Below are 21787 nucleotides of genomic sequence, written 5' to 3' on the forward strand. Positions count from 1 at the left end.
TCAACAGGCCTCTTCCAATTCCGACGCGATATCACAGAGGAGCCATAAAGAGACAACTTATTGATATTTTGCAGATAGCAATGAAGTAATGGATGCGAAAAATATGATGAATTACATGGATTGAGCCAAGCCAAATATATGCATTGCTGGAGCAATAAAAGTCCGTGATCAAAAATGTTAATTCATTTTATTGTTTAGGGATTTTATTGCTGTAATATTTAGTTATCGGGTTGTTTGTGACCTCAAATTGGCATTATTAGGCTTTTTCTTAGTTTATTTTTGTAATTTTCGTAAAACAATAATTTTGTGGGCATTTAGAAGGTAGTTTAGAGCTTATTTTAAGCCCATTATGGTTAGGTCAAGCTTGTATTGTCATATATGTATATACATACACACCTTGTACTTGTTATTTTATAGAAAATATCATTTTGATTGAAATTGATCGTTAGATTTGAGAGCTCCGACAATCATACTGGATTTTCATCCCGATTTCAGTCCTTGTGACCAATCATGAACTTATCAAGGTAAATCCTTGTGGAGTTCAAATTTGGATACCTTTGGTTGGTCAAGGTACGATTATGGATACTTTTTGGTTCTTGGTTCTTGTTTAAATTATCGACAATGGGTTAAGGTGGAATCATATACAGAGGTTCGTGCTCTGAATAAGAGACGGGTCGAAGTCCTTCTCCAAATATCTTATTCTTGTCGTTTTTTTGTCTTGTTTTATATAATCTTTATTGTTTGTTAATTCGCGTCTTGCTTGATTTTTAAGTCCTAGGCAAATAATCTGTTAAATACTATCCTGTGTTTAGCTGTTTTGAGCTTATCAAATGATGTCACACGAAGGTCGTATCAAAGTCCGTGTGAGATTTTTTCTCAAGTACAGCTTGAGGAATGCCATGTTATGTTATAGCGAGTCGATGAGCATAAATTGGAAATTGAGGGATCAGTGCTAATTAGTAAAGGCAATAAATCTACTAGTGGGTATCGTGATGGAGGAAAGCAAAAACCTTGGTGTGAGAAGTCTAAAAAGTCATGGCATGCCGTGGAAACATACTGGGAGACTCATGAGAGACCAACACACTTCAAGAAAAAGCCGGATAACAATAATAAAATGGTAATGGTAATCATGCATTTCAAACAGGTAGTACTGTATCTGGAATGCAATCATTGTCCTCATTTGTCCCGTTTCACGAAAGATCAACTAAAGCACTTGTCCAAATTGTTTCAATCTCATTTAGGAAAATCTGACACTTCTTGCTCTTTAGCCCAGACAAGTAGTTACTCTATAACAACTGTTGCATATGTCAATTCAAACAATTCTTGGATTTTGGATTCAGGGGTTACAGATCATATGATAAGAACATCGCGATTTTTTCTTCCTATATCCCAATTCCCATGTGATGGCACTAAGAAGGTTAAGACTGCCGATGGTTCATTTGCATATATTGCTGGGAAGGGAACCATTGTCATTTCCCCTTTTCAAACTCTTGTTAATGTCTTGCGTGTTCCCCTCCTGTCCTATAATTTACTGTCTAACAGTCAGTTAACATGTGAACTTGATTGTCGTGCCGTTGTCTTCTCAATGTGAGTTTCAGGATTTAGCCTCGAGGAAGATCATTGGCAATTCTAGGCAAGACAGTGGACTCTATATTCTACATCCACCTTTGCAAAACAGAATAAAAAGACTTGTTTCAACTCTATTTCTAATTCTAGTGACCATGAGATTATGTTATGGCATTGTCGTCTAGGGCACCCTAATTTTCATTATTTAAAACAATTGTTTCCTAAGTTATTTATCAATAGAAGTTCTATTGTTTTTCAATCTGATTCTTGTGAATTGGCTAAACATCATCACTCAGTGTTTCCTTCTCAATTTTACAAGAAGTCCGCACATGTTACATTGATTCATAGTGACGTCCAGGGTCCATCTAGAGTAGCAACCTTGTCTGGTAAACGTTGGTTTCTGACATTTATTGATGATCATACTAGAATGGCTAGGACATTTCTTTTTAAAGACACGTCTGAAGTTGGATACGTGTTCAAAATTTTTTACAGAATGATCCATACTCAGTTTCAGAACAAAATAAAATATTTAGGAGTGATAACGGGAAGAAATATATAACAATTTATTGGGGACATTTTTGTAGAAAAAGGGATCGTACATCAACCTTCATGCCCTCGCTCCTCAACAAAATGGGGTGGCTGAAATAAAAAATAGACATCTCCTTGAAGTTGCTAAGGCTATAAGTTTTTATACTAAGGTTCAAAAAATCTTTGGGGAGAGGCATATTTTCACAATTTACTTGATTAACAGCTTACCTACAAAAAATTGAATTTTCCACCACCAATCCAAATCTTTCAAAACATTTTTTACAAATTCATAACCGATGTTCCCCTGAAGGTTTTTGGTAGTATAGCTTTTGTCCGACCGCACCGAAAAATTGGTAGTCGGCCAGCCTAGGCGGTAGTGTGAGGAAGTAATATGAGGAAGAACAATTGTACCTGAAATAACCGTTGTTTTTGTTACTCCGACTTCTGAAACTACGGCCACAACCACGTAGGGATTGGAGGAGATCTGAACATGGGACTGGGGGACTCCGAACGGGAGATTGGAGGCGTGAGATTGGAGTGAACTACTGGACATTTAGATCAAGGGTTGAGTATTTAATTGTGGGCTAATGGGTTTGCTAATGGGACAGGCCCATTTTCATAGAAATGGTCCTAAGTCCCATCTACTTAGAGAGAGTGTGTAATTCACAATTCTTATTTTTTTTATCATTAATAACACAATTTCTATTTTTATCATGAAACGGCCTAGTCCTCCCCACTAGGCGTTGATCTAACGCCCGACTAGCACCTAGCGAATTTTAGAACAATGTGATTAATAAAATCGGTTAAAAAAACGAACCAGACGTCCATATAAGACGAAGTGAGATCCATAGTCAAAATAGATTAATATAATATTAGACCTCAATTCCTATACAAATTTGAGACCGAATACGATTTGAACCCTACAATCCTCGAGCTCCAGCATGAAAGCCTGAATTTAATCCTATCATAGCACTCCTCAATCCAATCTTCATGATCTTCAAAGATCCTCCTATTCCTCTCCATCCACATGGACCAGCTCAAACAGTGAACCCCCAAATTCCAAAATATTCTGCCCCTCCTTCCCAAATCCCGTATGAGATCAGCCTCGAATAAATGTCAAGTCTAAATTAGTTAAAAATTCATCTTCACCACTACTGAGTCAAAGTAGGAATAACCTTAAAAAAAGTAACATCCATAGATACAATTTTTTTTCCGAAATAAGATCAAAGCATTTGTACCTTCACTGATTTGTAAAGTAGCCAACAAAGATGCACCTATGTGCTTTGGGATCGAGTTTGGTGCGTCCCGGATCATGCTTATAAACCAAGATTCTAAAATTCGCTAGGTGCTAGTCGGGCATTAGACAAACTCCTAGCGCCTAGGCAGGGACTCAGCGGTTTCATAATAAAAATAGGAATTGTGTTATTATGATAAAAAAAAAAAAAACTTTGAATTGTGTTCAAATTACACTCTTTCTGTAAGTAGACGGGACTTATGGTCATTTCTATGTAAATGGGCATGTCCCATTAGCAAGCCCATTAGCCCGCAATTAAATACTCAACTCAAGATCTAAATGTCCAGTAGTTTCGGAGATCTCACTCATTCAATCTCATGCATCCAATCTCATGTTCGGAGTCTCCAATCCCACATTCAGATCTCCTCCAATCCCTACGTAGCAGTGGTCGTAGTTTCAGAAGTCGGAGTAACAAAAACAACGGTTATAACGGGTACCATCGCTCTTTCCCATAAACTTCCTCATACTACAGCCTAGACTGGGTGACTATCACTTTTTCGATGCAATCGGCCGACGACTAGCGTCTAGGCGGCCACCTAGGACGAATTTTAGGACACTGATTAATCAATATAATATTGTTTCTCATTAAAAAAAAAACGTATTGTACATACAAGGAAGGGTCAAGCACAAAGAGGTGGAAAAAATGTCCCACTACAAAGGCATTATTCAAATATCGGCTAAATCGTGACACATACAAAGATACTCTGATTGATTCCAATAATTCCACTCAAGGTATACCCAAGTAACCCCTTCCGACCATGTTTGAACTTCCTATTACTCAAAGAATGTATTTAGTCATGTATTTTGATGCCCATTATCAAACTTTGTATCATATGGAAATATGTCTCCCTTCTTTCATGCTCTTGTTTCTCGACTTGACTGTTAGTATTCCTAACAATGTACAGGAAGCTCTAACGATACCTGAGTGGTAGGAAGTGGAAGAACTCTACCTGGGAGAAAGTCGATCTACCTAAAGGAAAGTCCGCTACCTGGGAAAAAGTCAATCTACCTAAAAGAAAGTCCATGGTAGGATGCAAGTGGCTATTTAGTACAAAATACAACTCTCATGGATCATTGGAGAGATATAAAGCTCGCTTGGTTGCCAACAGCTTCACTCGGACCTATGGGGTTGACTACTCAAAAACATTTTCTACAGTAGCAAAACTTAACACAATTCGAAAGATATTGTTCGTTCTTGTGAATCTTGATTGGCCACTTAATATACTAGACGTGAAGAATGCCTTAATAAATGGAGACTTGGAAGAAGTGTTTATGGAGCCTCCTCTCGGATTTAACGATCAATTTGGATCGAAGGTTTGCAAATCAAAAGAAATCCCTTTATGGATTGAAGCAATCTTCAGAGCATGGTTTGAGGGATTCACAAAATTTGTGAAGGCCGAGGGGTATAACAAGACAGTCAGATCACACACTCTTCACAAAAAGGTCCCCCTCTGACAAGATATGTATCTTAATTGTTTATGTTAATGACATAATATTAACAGAAGATGATATAGAACATATGAACATGTTAAGGAGAACTTGGCAAAGGAGTTCAAGATTAAGGGTTTAGGACAGTTGAAGTACTTCCTTCGAATGAAGTACCAAGGTCTAAGAAAGGAATCATGGTGTCTAAACGAACTATGCTCTGGATCTTTTGAAAGAAACTAGGATGAGCAAGTGCAAACTTGTAGACGATCCATTGGAAGTTAACACAAAACTAGGGGAAATTAAAGACGATATTCTTGTGGATAAAAGAAGATATCAAAGATTGGTTGACACGACCAGACATTGCCTTTGCCAAGTTATGCACTCACTAGATGAAGAACATCTCGAAGTTGTATATCGAATTCTCTAATACTTGGGAACACCAGGGAAAGGACTCTTCTTTTGAAAAAATGAGAATAGAAATTGAAGTATACACAGTTGAGTGGTCCACCTCTAGATATTGTACAGTTGTATGGGGTAATCTTGTGACATGAAAGAGCAAAAAACAAAGTGTCGAGGTGAGAAGCAATGCAGAAGCTGAATTTAGTCAATGGCTCAAGGCGTATGTGAGGTTCTTTGCTTAAGAGAGTTATGGATGAATTAAGGAGACCGATAAGTGCTCCTATGAGGTTATAATGTGATAATAAGGTGGCCATAAGTATCACTCAGAATCCAGTTTTGCATGAGCAAATGGAACACATTGAAATTGACAAGCACTTTATAAAGGAGAAGCTTGAGGAAGAAACAATCTGCATCCCATTTGTTCCAACCACTTTGCAAATTGATGATATCTTAACGAAGGGATTGTCACCATTTGAAGACCAAGTTAACAAGTTGGGCATTATTGATATCTTTGTACCAACTTGAGGGGAGTGTAGATAAGTTATTTTAATAAGTAAATTAGTTTATTGGATTTGATTGAATGAAATATGGTAGATTAGGAAATATTATTTTCCCTAATCTGTAGGGATTTGATTTCATTTTCTTTGGCTACTTAAATGTACGCTCAAGATGACTTTACCATCAAGAAACAAAATTATTCTTTCTTCTCTGCCCCTAGCCAACGTTTTCTGCATTTTCTTCTCTCATTTTTTCGTTCAAATTATTTTACATTTACAAAGAGAAATTCTTACACTCTTAACAAAATATCGCAAAGATAATCAAAAATCCAACAAACAGTGACCAGAACTTTGAGAAGCTGACATGTAATCTTGTGCTAGTAAAACTAGGGCTAACAAACTCAAGATATTAGTAGGTAAATTTAGACGTAAGAGAACAAAGAAAGTATTGAGGATATATCGCAAACCAAATGTGAGCATCTTTTTGTCAGCTCAGCAGAATATTTTCCATTGTTCTGTATAACAAGCTTCTCTATCTCCTTCCTCTCGTCTAGACATCAATATCAAACATTAAAAAGACATAATAATAAGTAATAAAGAAAAAATTAAACATATCCAAATTAAACCTGTGGATAAAAATCCGACCTGCAGGAATTCCAGTAACACAGATTGTAAGCCCGGAAAAAGGAAGAACACGGTATGAATCCTGAGGAACAACGCGGTGCTCTTTCCAGCATTGAATAAGCCAATGTAATGTGACAATTGGTTTTTTTAGACTGTTTAGAGCCCACTGAATCAGTCAAAGAGAAGATGAAACATAACTGATTAGGACATTGATAGCATGATGGTACACTTGGAAAGGAAAGATAATTAAGTCGAGCAGCAGGTTTTACAGCAAAACAGAAACAACGTATTTCCACTCTTCTGTTTATCTTTTACTTTCTCTCAAACCGCTGTCCACAAGAAGCTAATTATGCATTCACACAATTTTGAGGAAGCATAAAAATACAAGTTCCAAAAAAAAATCCCTTTGAAGTATAGATTTTGTATTATTAGACACAGCCTAGGCACGGAATCCTGCTAGTAAATATAGCAAAAAAAGACCAAAAATTACAAATGAGAGAGGCTATACCAAAATCTCTTAGGAAAGATAACAATTTTGAACGAAAGGGAGTCGGTCCAATCCTATCTAATATAATACAAGCCTGGATATCGGCGTGAGGAACTACCCCTTGAAGTACCGCTGAATTACAATAAAAGTGACCGAATTACTAAAGTATCAGTAACTATGTTACATTCTCTGTAACTTAGAGAAAAATGAAATGCAAGTGACCAATCAAGTCCATCATTTTGGTGACTAACCATAAAAGATCCCATTTAATCAAATTGCTCGACTAAGTCCTAGAGAAATAATGTGTCCAATCCCTACCAAACTAACAGATACAATAATCAGAACAGATTTGAATCCCTTTTCACATTGCAAGCGTTTGGAAAAAACATTTGGACTCTGGCTAAAAAATGCCATAAACTCCAAGACAACGTCACCAAGATGGTCTCTCACAACCCACAGCCGCAATGCTAGGTGTAGAATAATGGATTAATATCGGATTACTAAGATTGATAGGATCTTATATGTATTATCTTTTATATTTTAATTATTAGGATTAGAATAATTAGATCTAGTTATCCATTAGATTTAATAATTTTGTTAACTCTGTAGTCTATAAAGTTCATTGTATATGACTTTTATTTTCAATGAATTCAAATGAACCGTTCATCTTTCTATGCTACTCTCTCGTAAACTACATGGTATCAGATAGGCGAGTGACTTCATGAATCATGACAAAAAACGGCATGGCTTCACCATCCGTTTCTTCCAATTTTGAGGCCACACCTATCGCACCAACAGTGGCTGAAACCACTTCTCTCCCAACAAGGAACCACAAATTACACAGAGAAAACTTCCTATAATGGTCGCAATCTTTTCTCATGTTCATTCGAGGAAAAGGGAAAGAGGATTTCATCTTTAGCACAGCGACATGCCCTACATCAACAAATCCGAAATTTAAGGTGTGGAATTCGGAGAATAATATGATGACGGAAATCGGTGCAAAGTTTCTTTTATACCGTACTGTGAGGGAGATATGGGATGCGGCTCATGACACCTATTCTTCCAAAGACAACACATCAGATGATGAAAAGTGTTATCGAGCAATAGTTGAACAAAAACAAGTCTTCAAATTCTTATTGGGCCTTCACAGCACACTTGATGACGTGGGTGGTCGAATATTGGGGACCAAACCACACTGCCTTCTCTCCGTGCAGTGTTCTCGGAGGTGCGCCATAAAGAAAGTCGCAGAAAATTTATGGTCGGATCTCAGCAACCTATTTCGCCCACAGACGCTTCAGCTCTTACTGTTCATAAGCCTTCATTTCCGCATAACGATCACTCAGGTACTGCACAGTCTTCACAGCCCTTTTAACAACAGTGGATACTTGTTGAAAAATCCAAGGGAAACCCGCTGACTGGAAGCCAGCTAAAGAAAGAAGAGCAAATGCGGTTATAACAGAGAATCAGTCCCATGAACCCCAACCTTTTGTAAAAGAGCTGCTCGACATTCTCCAGAAATTGTTTAACCAAACTAATTCAACACCAACCTCTTCACTTGTTAGCACTGGTAATGTGGTACATCGAGGTATATCTACAATTGCTTTAAAACATGAGTTATCAGATGGTTGGATTGTTGGGAAATTTGCAATTCTTTACACATTTTAGTTCTTGTAAGGATTCTCATTCAGTATGCATTGTGAATGGCTCATGCTCCCAAGTGGCTGGTTACGGTTCAGTTCAGCTAGTTCCGGATATTTTCCTGAAATCTGTTTTATTTGTGTCTGATCTAAATTGCAATCTCTTATCAGTGAGCAAGCTCAACAGCGACCTCAAATGCAGAACTTAATTCCTTGTTGATTCTTGTGTTTTTCAGGATTTGACATTGGGGAAGATGATTGGCAATGTAACCTTTGTGGCGGATTGCATCTCCTAGAGATGAATGTTTCCAAGATAAGCTTGAACAACAATCTGCCCGCACCAATTTTTTCATATTTTGTTCCGACTTTGAATTTAAATAAAAAATAACGAGATTTTGTTATGGCACTATCGTCTAGGACATCCGAATCTTTCGTACCTTGGCAAATTATTTCCATTTTTGTTCGATAATAAGAATTTTAATTCTTTCCAGTGTGATATTTGTCAATTGTCCAAGCATACACGGTCCACTAAGCATACACGGTCCACTTTCACAACACAACGTTACAAACCATCAAAACCTTTTTCCCTCATACACAGTGATATTTGGGGTCCTTCCAATGTCACAAACAGTAGGGGTGCGTGCTGGTTTTTATTGTTTGTCGATGATCACAAGCGTTTGTCGTGGATTTTTCTAATGAAAGATAAATCTGAAACTTCCAACTTTTTCAAACAATTCCACACCATGATTCAGACTCAATTCTCTACCAAAATTCAGATTTTACGAACAGATAGAGCACGTGATTATTTCAACGCAGTTTTGGGAGGTTATCTGTTCTCTCATGTGATTATTTACCAAAGCTCATGTGTTGATACTCCCAACATAATGGGAAGTCCACAAAAGAAAAACCGTCATCTCTTGGAAGTTACACGATCCTTCTTGTTCACAAAAAATGTTTCTAAATGCTATCGAGGTGATGTCATTCTCACAGCCACTTATCTCATCAATCGAATGCCCTCATGAGTCCTAAAATTCCAGACACCTATCCAGACTTTCCTTAAATGTTTCCCCAACTCACACCTAGTTCATGATATTCCCCAAAGTGTTCGGATGCTCTACATTTGTTCACATTCATTCCCATAACCGCAACAAACTCGAGCCACATGTTGTCAAATGCATCTTCCTTGGGTATTCTCCAAACCAAAAAGGTTACAAATGCTATTGTCCCACGTACACATACATGGATGTGACTTTCTTCGAAAATGATCCCTTTTATCATAATTTTATGCTTCGGAAAGAGAAGTCAAATGTAGAACCACAGAATTGGGACCCCATCACACAATATCTCGAGCCAGCCATACTCCATACTGAACCAGAAACACTGCCCACTCCCATGACCAGCAACCCCTCTATCTCTAATGAACAAAATCTCATCCAACCACTTCACGTGTACTCTCGAAGGAAACGTCATCAAAAGAATCAAGATCCAACACAAACTCAGCCTACTCAAGATTCTTTCAAGACACCAGATTCAAGTAACCTTGAAAACAACATTCATATTTTGGAAATTGATTTGGACGACAGACTCATTGCTTTAAGAAAAGGAATAAGAACATGCACACAACACACCATTGGGAATTTTATCTCACTTGAACGGTTTTTCCCTAACTATCGTGCATTTCTCTCAAACTTAGATCGGGGGTAGGTTCCATCCACTATTGATGAAGCCCTAAATGAACCAAATGGAAAGTTGTTGTATTTGATTAAATCAAAGCACTTGAAAAGAACAAAACATGGAAGATTGCAAATCTCCCTCTAGGAAAGAAAACAGTTGGTTGTAAATGGATTTTCACTATCAAACACCTGTCTGATGGAAGCATAGATCGGTTCAAAGCACGACTTGTAGTCAAAGGGTATACACAATCTTATAATATCGACTATCATGAAACATGTGCTAATGTAGTCAGACTCAACACCGTCAGAGTCCTCTTATCACTTGTTGTCAACTTAGATTGGCCATTATACCATCTCAAGGTTCTAAAATTCGCTAGGCGCTGCGCCTAGGCGGGGACTAGGCGCCGCTAATCGGATTCTACGGTATCAACATAATAAATCACATACTAGAACTTCAACACAATAACATCAAATTAAAAATACGTTCAAAATATTCCATACATAATCTATTGTGTCATCTCAATAGAATAAGAAAGAATTCAGATTTCTTCCAAGGAGATTGAGATAACGATAAAACCAGAGGAAGTTGCTTAATAAAATGGTACCAGAATCAGTGATGAAAATTCTTCAAATCTGTTTCATGTACTTGAGGTAGCAAAGGCAAATATATCAAGAAATGCAAGAAACCGAAACAAAAAAGAGGTAGAAGAAAGACATTGTTACGGCTCCACAAGACGGGAGATGTAAATATTTCCCATCAGGCTTCTCGATTTCTTTGGTGCTGCGTTAGATTTAGAGCATCCTCTTTTCAACTTTTAATTTTTTACTTGGGCTTTAAAATATTAAAACCCCAAACAATTTTTTTCAAAACAAATAAGGCCTATCTGAGGGTGTCCAGGCCTGCCGAGGCGTGCACAAGAGCGCCCAGGCGCCTAGGCTGGCCGCCTAGCACCTTATCGGTGCGGTAGGTCTCTGCCTAGCGCCTAGGCGGGCGCCTAGGGCGCATTTTAGAACATTGTACCAACTTAATGTATAAAATGCATTCTTTAATGGAGATCTAGAAGAAAAGATGTACATGGACATTTCTCTTGGTTTTGCATAAGCGATTACAAAGAATAAAGTATGCAAATTACAAAAGTCGATGTATGTCCTCAAACAATCACCTAGGACATGGTTTTTCCGATTTACCAATGTTTTAAAGAGGGATGGCTACACCCAATGTCAAGCTGACCACACGTTATTTGTTAAGCATTTGGAGGAAGACAAGATTACAATAATCATTGTCTACGTAGACGACATTTCCTCACAGAGAATCATGAAGAAGAAATGGCCAATGTGAAATTACACCTTTCGAAGGAATTTGCAATGAAAGAACTCGAACATCTTCGATACTTTTTGCGAATGGAAGTAGCAAGATCATCTATAGGTATCTCAATCTCTCAACGAAAATGTCCTAGACCTCCTGAAAGAAACCGGCATGTTAGGTTGCAAACCAATTGATACACCCATGTATCCGAACATCAAAATAAAAACAGAAAAAGATAGTCCTCCCGTGGATAAAAGAAGATATCGAAGGCTAGTATGGAAACTAATACACCTATCACATACACGACCAAATATCGGATTTGTTGTGAGCGTCGTTAGCCAGTTCATGAATAACCCAAGTGAAGTACAAATGAGTGCTGCCTACTGAGTACTAAGATATCTAAAACGGACTCTTGGACAAGGACTTCTATTTAGAAAGACTTCAATCAGAGCAATCAAATTCTATAGCTATGCTGATTGGGAAGGGTCTCCCATAGATAGACGTTCCACCTCTGGATATTGTTCATATGTATCAAATTTGGTGACGTGGCGTAGCAAGAAACAAACAGTAGTTGCTCAGAGTAGTGCAGAAGCTGAATTCCGATCGTTAGCGCATGGGATTTGTGAAGGAATGTGGCTCAAGAGACTACTGAATGAATTAAAGATATAAGAAAATCACCCTGTGGAGCTTATATGTGATAATCAAGCAGCAATCAGCATATCCAAGAATCCAGTCCATCATTATCGAACCAAGCACATTGAAGTGGATCGAAATTTTATCAGTGAAAAGATTGAAAAAGGGATAGTTGTGTAGAATTATATCCCTACTCAATTACAAGTGACAGATATTCTAACAAAAGCACTTCATAGACCAAGTTTTCAAGAGTTGTGTATCAAGCTGGGCATGAAGAATCTTACCTAACTTGAGGGGGAGTGTAGAATAATGGGTTATTCATAGTTATTTGGGGCGCAAGGCGCACTAAAGCGCACGGGTGTCTTGGGGCCTGAGGCGCGAGGCGAAGCGCACGCTTTATCGAAGTAAGGCGCATATGACACAAATTTTAAAATTCAACATATGTAAAATATTTTATACGATTTAAATTAAATACTTTGACAAAGATAAAAAAAAATAATATAAATAAAAATTCATTAGCAGATAATGTAGCATAAATCATAGAAAAAAAACAAACTTCAATCATCTAAAATTCATTAGTAAGTCGTCAGTGCATCATAATATATTAATCAAAAAGCTTCAAAAATCTAAATCATCAAATTCATCATCATCCTCCCCAACTGTAACATCATCATCATCATCTCCAGAAGCTGAAGCTCCAGATTTGTATCCTTCTGATTCCTCATCGTTTTCGCCAAAATCAATTTCTTCATCCTCTTCATTGCTATAACGATAGATAGTAGATCTTCTTTTATACGTATTTAATGTACTTGTACTAGCCGCTGCTTCTTTTGTAGAGGATGTGCCTCGAGATCTAAAATTATAGGCATCTTCATCAACCCCAGAAGCTCGTCCAACTTCACCCCAAGTCAAACTATCATCATCAAATACGAGATCATTTTCGTCACCACTATTATTATTTAATCCTCCCATCAACCATTCATTACTATCATCGATATCAGCCAAAGAAATAGGATCAATCATATCACGCATATCATATCGGCGCCTCAAAGCCCTGTTATACTTGATGTAAACCAAATCATTCAATTTTTTTTGCTCCAATCTATTTCTTCTTTTGGAATGAAGCTGCACATATTTGATACAAATTAATTTTAGCTTTAAAATAATAAATTTATTTAATATTTCATTAAAGACTAATACTTAGTACTCACATGTTCAAACACACTCCAATTTCGTTCACAAGCAGATGAGCTACAAGTAAGGCTAAGAACTTTCACCGCGAACACTTGCAATTCGGGTGTCGAACACCCATAAGCCAACCACCATTCCGCTGGTAATTTTGAAACAAAATAAAAAATTGAGCATTAAAACTATTACATATCAATTATCATATAATAAAAATAAAATATTGATTACCTGGTGATTTTTTGTTTCTTTGTCTGACTGCCATGGGCATCCCAAAAAGTCCTTCGGCCCTTTTGTACATTGGCAACTGATCCATGATCTTATCCTATAACTCATCGGTTTCACACATCCTAGCGATACATTTATACAAACCCGTCACAACTTCATTATCATTTTCTATATTAGAATTCGAGTAGAAGAACTCCGGGTTTAAGAAATGCCCAGCAGCATGTAAAGGTCGATGGAGTTGTATCGTCCACCTATGATCAATTATAGCAAAAATATCTTTATATTTATCCTCTTTGTTATCAAATGAGGCAACAATATCTTCTTTAGCCCGATCCATTGCCTCATAAATATAGCCCATTGGAGGTTTTTTTTTCCCCATCAACCAATCGAAGAACTTTCACCACAAGACCACCTACTTTAACAGCATAAACAATCATATTCCAAAACGAAGGCATTAGTATAACCTCTGCTGCCCGCTTACCTGGTGCCTCCTTTGCAAATCTACTAGTGGTCCATTCTCAGATGTAAACATTTTTCTCAAACTCGCTTTGTGATTTTGAAACCGCTTTAAAGTCAAAAAAGCGGTTGCAAAGCGAGTTTTTCCAGCTCTGACCATATCTTTCTGCCTCGTGAATTCTCTCATCATGTTTAAAACTTGGGGCCTGTTATATATATATCCATTAACCATCATTGCTCTTTCATATACCTTTTTCAAGTGAGGAAGTTTAAAAAAATCTTCAAGCATCAAATCTATACAATGAGCAGCGCATGGAGACCAGTATAAGTGAGGATATTGTGCTTCCAAATGACGTCCTGTTCATTAAAATTTAAATGCAATATACAAATTACATATTAGAAGTTACAATTTTAATTTAAATAATATAATAATTTACATAAAGTGATATAACTAATATAAAAATTTAAAAATTAAAACCATACCAGCTAAAACATTTGCGCTTGCACTATCAGTAACAATTTGAACCACATTCTTTGCCCCAATTTGTTGCACATATTTGTTGAACAAATCAAACAATTTCGCACCCGTGTGAGAATAGCTCGACCCATCCACTGATTCTATAAAGACAGTCCCTCTAGGACCATTTACCAAAAAATTAATCAATGTCCTATTTTTTCTATCAGTCCACCCATCTGCCATCAAAGTACATCCATATTTAACAAGGTCATCCGTGTATTCTTTCAGTATCAATCTTGTATGTTCTAACTCCTTTTTTAAGCATGTAACTCTAACTTCATGATAAGTAGGGGGCTTCATTCCACAACCAAATTGTCCAATAGCTTCAATAAATGGTCTGAAACTATCATAATTCACGGCGTTAAAAGGGATACCTGCATCATACATCCATCTAGCGAACTTTTGTACAGCATTCTCTCTCAGTTTCTTCTTATTTTCATCATACAACTTCCCTGTCTTTGCATCTTTTTTCTTTCCTTGCGGTACAGTCTCATCAACATCTTGTCGGAAGTATAAATCTATTGGACCAGCTTGTTTTAGTTTCTTCCCAGAAAAATCAGGTGCAAGATTAGAACGTTGACCAAATGAAACTGATTTAGGTCGTTTCCCTTTTGCCGGTATATCTTCTTCAACTTCCAAATCAAAATATTATTGTTGTTCTGCAACTTCATCAAAGTGAGGAATTGCATCCATTTGATTTTTCAGTTCTTTTTTTTTCGACATATAAGAACTAATTTCTTCTTTCACATGCTCTGGACATTTTGAGCAAGTTTTCGTATTCCTATTGCCTCCGACAAGATGTTGTTTATGTCGATAAATCCCACCATTAGTTGTTTTCCCACAAAAATTGCACTTCACTTTATTGGTATTTTTTGGGTCTTCTAGTGTTGCATAATTCCATGCTGGATCTTTTCGAAGGACTTGTGATTCAGAATTTGACATTTTTATCTGTAAAAACAGGTTTTATTCTAGAGATCAACTGATCAAGCAACAGTAACAACATGCAACATTATAACAGCATGCAAAAAATTATAACAGCAACAACATTATAACATCATGCAAAAATTCTTCCTTCCTGAATCCTGACGTCACATCCCACAAGATATAGAAAACATAAAAAAAATAGACAGAAGGAGAAACAAGGCTAGATATGATTGAGAAATTATGAAAGACCTAGAACAAAAGATTTCTGGTAATGATGCAATTTCTTGATATTATAGATGAACTGGCTAAGTCTTTCAAAAAAACATGCAAAATTATTAGGACTTTCGTGTATATATTTTTTGAGTATTGATTGGCATGACAGATTTTGACTCGCATTAAGTAATCTACATCTCTGTAGACAACAAGTATATGGAGAAAAGTACACTGCTAAATGCTAACTCGTCAATCTCTTAGCTACCCCTGGCTACAGAAATTTTAAGTGAAGTAACAACTATTGGGATTTAAATTAGGATACATAGCGCTATCATGGATTAGCATTAGGGAGCCAAAAAATATTTTTTAATAAGATTGCTGCCAAAAAACAAGAAGTCTTTTCCTAATCACAAGTCACAGGCCACAGCAACAGCAAGACATCAAGCAATGCCATGCAGATTGTAGATGATCATTGATCCATAATTCCATATACAATAAATCCTAGATTGTAATCCACAAGGCACAAAAAGAAAAGAATTAGGTGAAGGATAAAGACATAGAGACTTTGTAATCCACAAGGCAAAAAAGAACAGAATTACGTTAAGGATACAGAGGCGTAGAGAGTTTCAGAGTTCAGACTTCAGACGTAGAGAAAGGCCACTGCTGCGCAATTCTAGAAAGAATTTGAAGAGACGGTAAGAAAAAGAACGCACATCAGATTGTAGGGCTTTTTTAAAACATTAAAAAGGGCTTTTGTTTGTTATTGGGCTTTAAATTTTATGGGCTTGAGTTATATATAGTTAATTGCAGCGTATAATAACAAAGCGCACAGGCGCCTAGGCGCGCCTGGGCCGAGGCGCACCTCAGGCGCGCGCCTGTTTAATGGCTTGCGCCTGGGACATAACCCAGGCGCAACAGGTGCGCCTGGATGCGCCTGTCGCCTAGGCGCAGCCAGGCGCTCGCCTTTGATAACAATGGGGTTATTATCAGATTATCAAGATTGATAGGATCTTATCTGTAGTATCTTTCATATTTGAATTATCAGGATTAGAATAATTAGTATCTAGTTATCCCGTAGCTTTAGTAATTTAGTTAACTCAGGAATCTATAAAGTTCATTATCTGACCTTTATTTCAATGAATTCAAATGAAACATTGATCTTTCTCTGTTACTCTCTCGCAAACTACACTAGGAAATCTTTTGGCACATCCATTCAATCAGTTTGAACAACTTAACAACAATTATTGAAAAATGTTTAGTAATACCCATGCCTTAACTGCACAAATCTACAATATGGTAATTATTTTCTACGGATTGGGCCAAAAGTATCCCCCTCCACCGTAGGAGTAAAATATTTCTCTTGAGTAAAACTTAAAAAAGATATATTTAGTTATATAAAAAAAAAGATATATTTAGTACAAAATAGTTTAAATTCCAAATACAGAGGACTAGACATAAATGGGTATAAAAAAAGATATGGGTGTTCAAAGTCAACTTTGATGAGGCTTATGAAAATGTGAGTCATTTGTGGTTTTTGGCAGCATTCTTGAATTCATTTTGTCAAATGTCGGGATTAAAGAAGATTTAGAAAAGAGTGCTTTGTTAGGCCTTAATTGTGCAGAAGTAGAAGAGGAAGGGTTAGCTCAAGAGATTGATTGTGGGAGGGAAACTTGGCCCGTTACATATATGGGGGTTCCACTGTGCGGAAACCCGATGAAAATTTCATTCTGTGAATCTGTTTTATCTAAGATGTCTAAGAAGCTGACAAGTTGGAAGAAAGCGTTTTTTTCCTGAGGGAAGATTAACTTTGATATAAGCGGGGCATCGAATGCGATACCAAAGTACTTCATGTCTTTTTTTAGGGTCCCAACGGGTATAGCGAAGATTATGGAGAGGACTATGAGGGATTTTCTATGGGATGGATTTGATGGATATTCACATTGTCATATGGTTGCATAAGAACAAGTCTGTAAACCGAAAGAATGAGGGGCTTTGGATATTGGAAACATTTGTACAAGGAATAAGTCCCTTTTCGAAGACCATCTGGCTTTTCGCATATTAATGAGGACAGTGGCTAGAGAGGGCAATAAGATCAGGTTTTGGGCGGATAGTTGGTGGGTGATTCTTTTTTAAAGATCTTTATCCTATTTTAGTTCAGTTAGCATCGGTTCATAATAAACCCCTTTTTTTCCAATTAGAGGGTTTTTCGTCCTCTTCTTCTATATCATGGACATTGCATCTACAGTGGGACCTGGAAGTTAATGAGTTGAGCTCTTTGCTAGGGTCTTTAGAGAGAGTTAGATAGGTTGAGGGTGTTGACAGTATCAGGGTTTGGGGCAGAGATCTTTCAGGATTAATCACAATCAAATCTTTCTATAAATCTTTCTTTCTGATCAGTAACTTTCCTTTAATTCCTTTATTTATTGTCATTTGAAAAGTTCTTATCCCAATGTTCAAGTCTTCTCGACAACCACGGTGTTGGGTAAGCTCCCAACTTGTGAGATGATGCAAAAGAGGTGGCATTCGTGTGCTCTATGTCCGAATTGGTGTGTTGTGTTGGAAAGATGTGGAGAATCAGGACCATCTGCTTATTCATTATTCTTTCACGAGTTGTCTTTAGTTCAGACTTCAGAGCTTTGGAGACTATGGGTTTGGTTTGGGTAATTCCAAGATCTTCGCACGAGCTATTTGCTGCATATCTTGGATGCGAGCTTGGCGCGAGGGGCAGAATTTTTAGGATAATGATAGTTCATTGTATTTGCTCGTCAATATGGTTGGAGCAGAGTAGACGGATTTTTGACAATATAGAAAAGTTAGTTGAAGAGTATTCGGACTTCGAACAATATTAAGATTCGAGCATCTAGCTGGAATTAGGAAGCATGTAAAGTTTAAGGACTTATCGATCTCAGATTTATTGAGGGATTGGATTTATATATGTTGTTGATTTGAACATGGCTTTTGTCTTTCTTTTTTGTTACAGTGTGGATCATTTGTCCGCCATCTGTGATTTAATTATTGAATATAATATAGTTTCTTATAAAATAACATTGAATAATCATAAAAAGAGACATAATTATCTGCTCTGTGGTTCCAAAGATGTGAATGATGAACAATTTGCAATAGTACCCAGACCCACAAAGGAAAGTACATAAACAAAACCCCAACATTGTTTTGACCCTGTAGGAAGAGGTTATAAGTAAATCAAGTTTCAAATTTAACAAGTCCAACATAACAGGCCTCTAAAATACTCTTATATGCAAATTCCCAAAACCCATTGGTTTTTCGATTGCAAAGTGTTTAGCAAAAACATTTGGGCTCTGAACAAAAAATTTCATAAACTCCAAGACATCACCAAGTTGGTCTCTCACGACCCACAGACTCAATGCCAACAAATCTTTTAGCACATCCATACATTCAGTTTGAAACACTTGCCAACAATTGTTGAAAAATGTTTAGTAATATCAACGCTAAATCGCAAAAACCTACAACATGCGGTAAATCCTATCAATGGATTGGGCCAACACCATGTCCATTCTCCATTGTCACATACCTCTAAAAAAATCTTATATGCAAATTTCCAAAACACCGTGATTTTTCAACAAGGATTGAAAAATATATTATACTGATTTGGAAAAAAAAATTATTTCTGCTTGGCTAGATTTGTTGTGGATTCTACTTATTATGCTAAGATCACGTCTTCCTATAAATTTAGGTATCCAACCGATGTAAAGAGTAAGATTTAAACATCTATCTATCCACAGCACATATAACGCGTACAAATAACTCCACAATTCTTATTTTCACATACTAAAGTGAAAAGGTGGTCATTTATAGCTTCATGGGATGAGATAGACTTTCCAAGCTAATTATTGTTAAAATAAGGTACATTCATTTGGACTTTACATCCATTGATCTGTTTCCATGTATGTTAAAAATGAGTCAATGACCAATCAACAATTAGCCCTTCCAATGTATCTCAATTTTTGTGGCGTAAGGAATTTGATTATATTTCATTAGAAAATTTCCTAATCACGATATTAAGATGATTAGTTTACTTGCATAAAAGATACCTCAACTAATATAAAGACCTGCCTTTTGACATTCTTATATCAAGAGTACATGTTAATGGTATATATATACCTTTTTCCCCACATGCTTTACTTTTACATAGCATAGGGATGGCATTCTACGCTTCACACTCTGCAGGTCAAATACAACTGGACATATATATTTCATGTGGATCACATAAAAATAGATGTGGGTAGCAATTCGAGCCACAATAACTATAAATGTGTGAGATACAAAGTAACAATCAAATAAAATTCTGTAAAAGAATAAACCAATACAATAGTACCACAGAAAATTCGAGTCTATTAGGAGAAAATCTCCCTGAAACTAGAAGAAAAAATATTATTTAAATGTTCAGGACACCTAAATTTTTCTCGATCAAGTGCCATCCAAATTTTAAATTGTCTTTCTTATACTACACAATAATTTCTAGCTGAATCACATTGTCCTGCATGACCCCTTGATGATCCACACTTAAATCCCCATAGTTTAGTAGTTTATTCATTCAACTTTGCAATAAATGATCAGAAATACTTATTTGATCAATGGAATTGGGAGATGAATCGGTATATGAGGGATAGGGGATGACATATGGAACATCAACACAGCTGCTCAATTTGAAACCAAATAAATAGAAACCTTGTATTTTGGAGCCAAAACATTCTTCGCAATTACAAAACTGACATCAGATGATGCTTTTGCAAGCAGCACTCCTCCCATTGCGGTAACCATCTTCATAATATTAACCTCCAATACATACCAAAACAGAAATCAGCAGTAGTTGCAAACGTCAGATTAACAGAACATTATATAGTACACATGGAGTCAAAAGCAGTAAATTCCATCAATAAAAATTGAAGTTTGATGGAAGTTAAAAAATATCATGTGGTGGTACCATGGTACATATTGCCCTGGCACTAAACTTACAGTTCTATCACAAGTATATGCAGCACGCTTCTGATCATGACTTATTTCAATTTGACACTCACATGTTACAGAATGAACATATTAAAGAAAAATTCAAATGAGGGGCACGATTTTCTATGCCGCGGCTGTTCATCAGTCCAGCCGGTAGCTTAATCAGCAAAGGCAGACCTAAGCAGCCCATCGAGATTATGGCAGCTAAACGAGATATCAGTAGGGCAGTAAAAAGTAGAAGGATGAACAGAAGATGAAGAGGGATGTGTCTTCTCGTAATTTGGTAACATCAATAAGCGCTAGAATAAGAGCATGTATGACACGTGATGAAGAATATCACCTTTAATGAGAATGATATACTAGTAAAACCTCTAATATTTAGAGAATACAAATTATGAAAGATGCAGAGGAAAGAAAGAGGTGTTCTTAGGTTGACGAGAATGAGTGATAGCTAAATGGCACCATACCTTTTCATCTTTGTCAAAACCAGAAACAAGTATGTTAACACCATCCATTGCAAGGCAACAAGTAAAACCTTGATTAGGCAGAGATCTACGTTCTTTCGCACACAACAGCACACACTGAGGACCTGATTACAAGATAAGTACAAGGCTAAATCAGTATAATACAAGATTGCTAGACAAAAAACACATGTTCAACATGTCAGCAATCCAAAGAGGAACCCAAACGCCAACCATAGAAAGAATTGAATTACACCTAAAGTTCAAAAGTTAGGCATCTAACATAAATTTAGACATTGCATGTAGTCAATATAAAAATTACAAAGGGATCGTTTTTCAACCAAGTAAGAGTAATTACTTAAGATGCAGTGACTAATGATATCCACGAAATTTTTTATCTAGGACTTTACCAATTTGCACCAACAAGTGTAACCCATTGACCTCAGGATTGATAGCTAATTCTTCCAAAAAAAAAAAATTTATCAAGATAATGTAAACTAAACAAATGACTGATGCACACCTATTAATAAGTAATGCAGAATATTCTATTACATATGCAATTTGAATCAATCATGCTTCCTTAGCACAACCATGTCCAGCATTTGAAGACAATCTGTCAAAGTTAATTTTTTTCCAGACAGAAGCTAAATACAGCATGTTTCATTATGTGAGGAGCGATAACAAGTTAACAACGAAGAGAAGGCCCATAAGCTCCATCAACGTGATTACTCTCCTCTGACGCCTG

At 36.7% G+C, this 21787-nt stretch overlaps 2 protein-coding genes across 2 annotated transcripts in view; both read right to left on the reverse strand.

Annotated features, from left to right (window-relative positions):
* Nucleotides 1-21787, reverse strand: part of LOC140957651 (uncharacterized) — a 40959-nt gene that overhangs the window by 18536 nt on the left and 636 nt on the right. The window contains exons 3-6 of the mRNA XM_073414984.1: nucleotides 21049-21170; nucleotides 20303-20410; nucleotides 6358-6502; nucleotides 6171-6262 (exon numbers count right to left, since the gene is read on the reverse strand). Coding sequence (XP_073271085.1) covers nucleotides 6171-6262; nucleotides 6358-6502; nucleotides 20303-20410; nucleotides 21049-21170 — 467 coding nt within the window. The remainder of the gene's footprint in view (nucleotides 1-6170; nucleotides 6263-6357; nucleotides 6503-20302; nucleotides 20411-21048; nucleotides 21171-21787) is intronic.
* LOC140956780 (uncharacterized) lies at nucleotides 12419-15425 on the reverse strand. The gene is made up of 4 exons (XM_073413645.1): nucleotides 14425-15425; nucleotides 13489-14298; nucleotides 13284-13402; nucleotides 12419-13197 (listed from the first exon to the last, which is right to left on the reverse strand). Exons 2-4 carry the CDS (start codon nucleotides 13571-13573, stop codon nucleotides 12691-12693), a joined length of 711 nt encoding a protein of 236 aa, XP_073269746.1. The 5' UTR covers nucleotides 13574-14298; nucleotides 14425-15425; the 3' UTR covers nucleotides 12419-12690.

Source organism: Primulina huaijiensis, chromosome 14, assembly GCF_012295235.1.
Source record: "Primulina huaijiensis isolate GDHJ02 chromosome 14, ASM1229523v2, whole genome shotgun sequence".
NCBI lineage: Eukaryota > Viridiplantae > Streptophyta > Magnoliopsida > Lamiales > Gesneriaceae > Primulina > Primulina huaijiensis.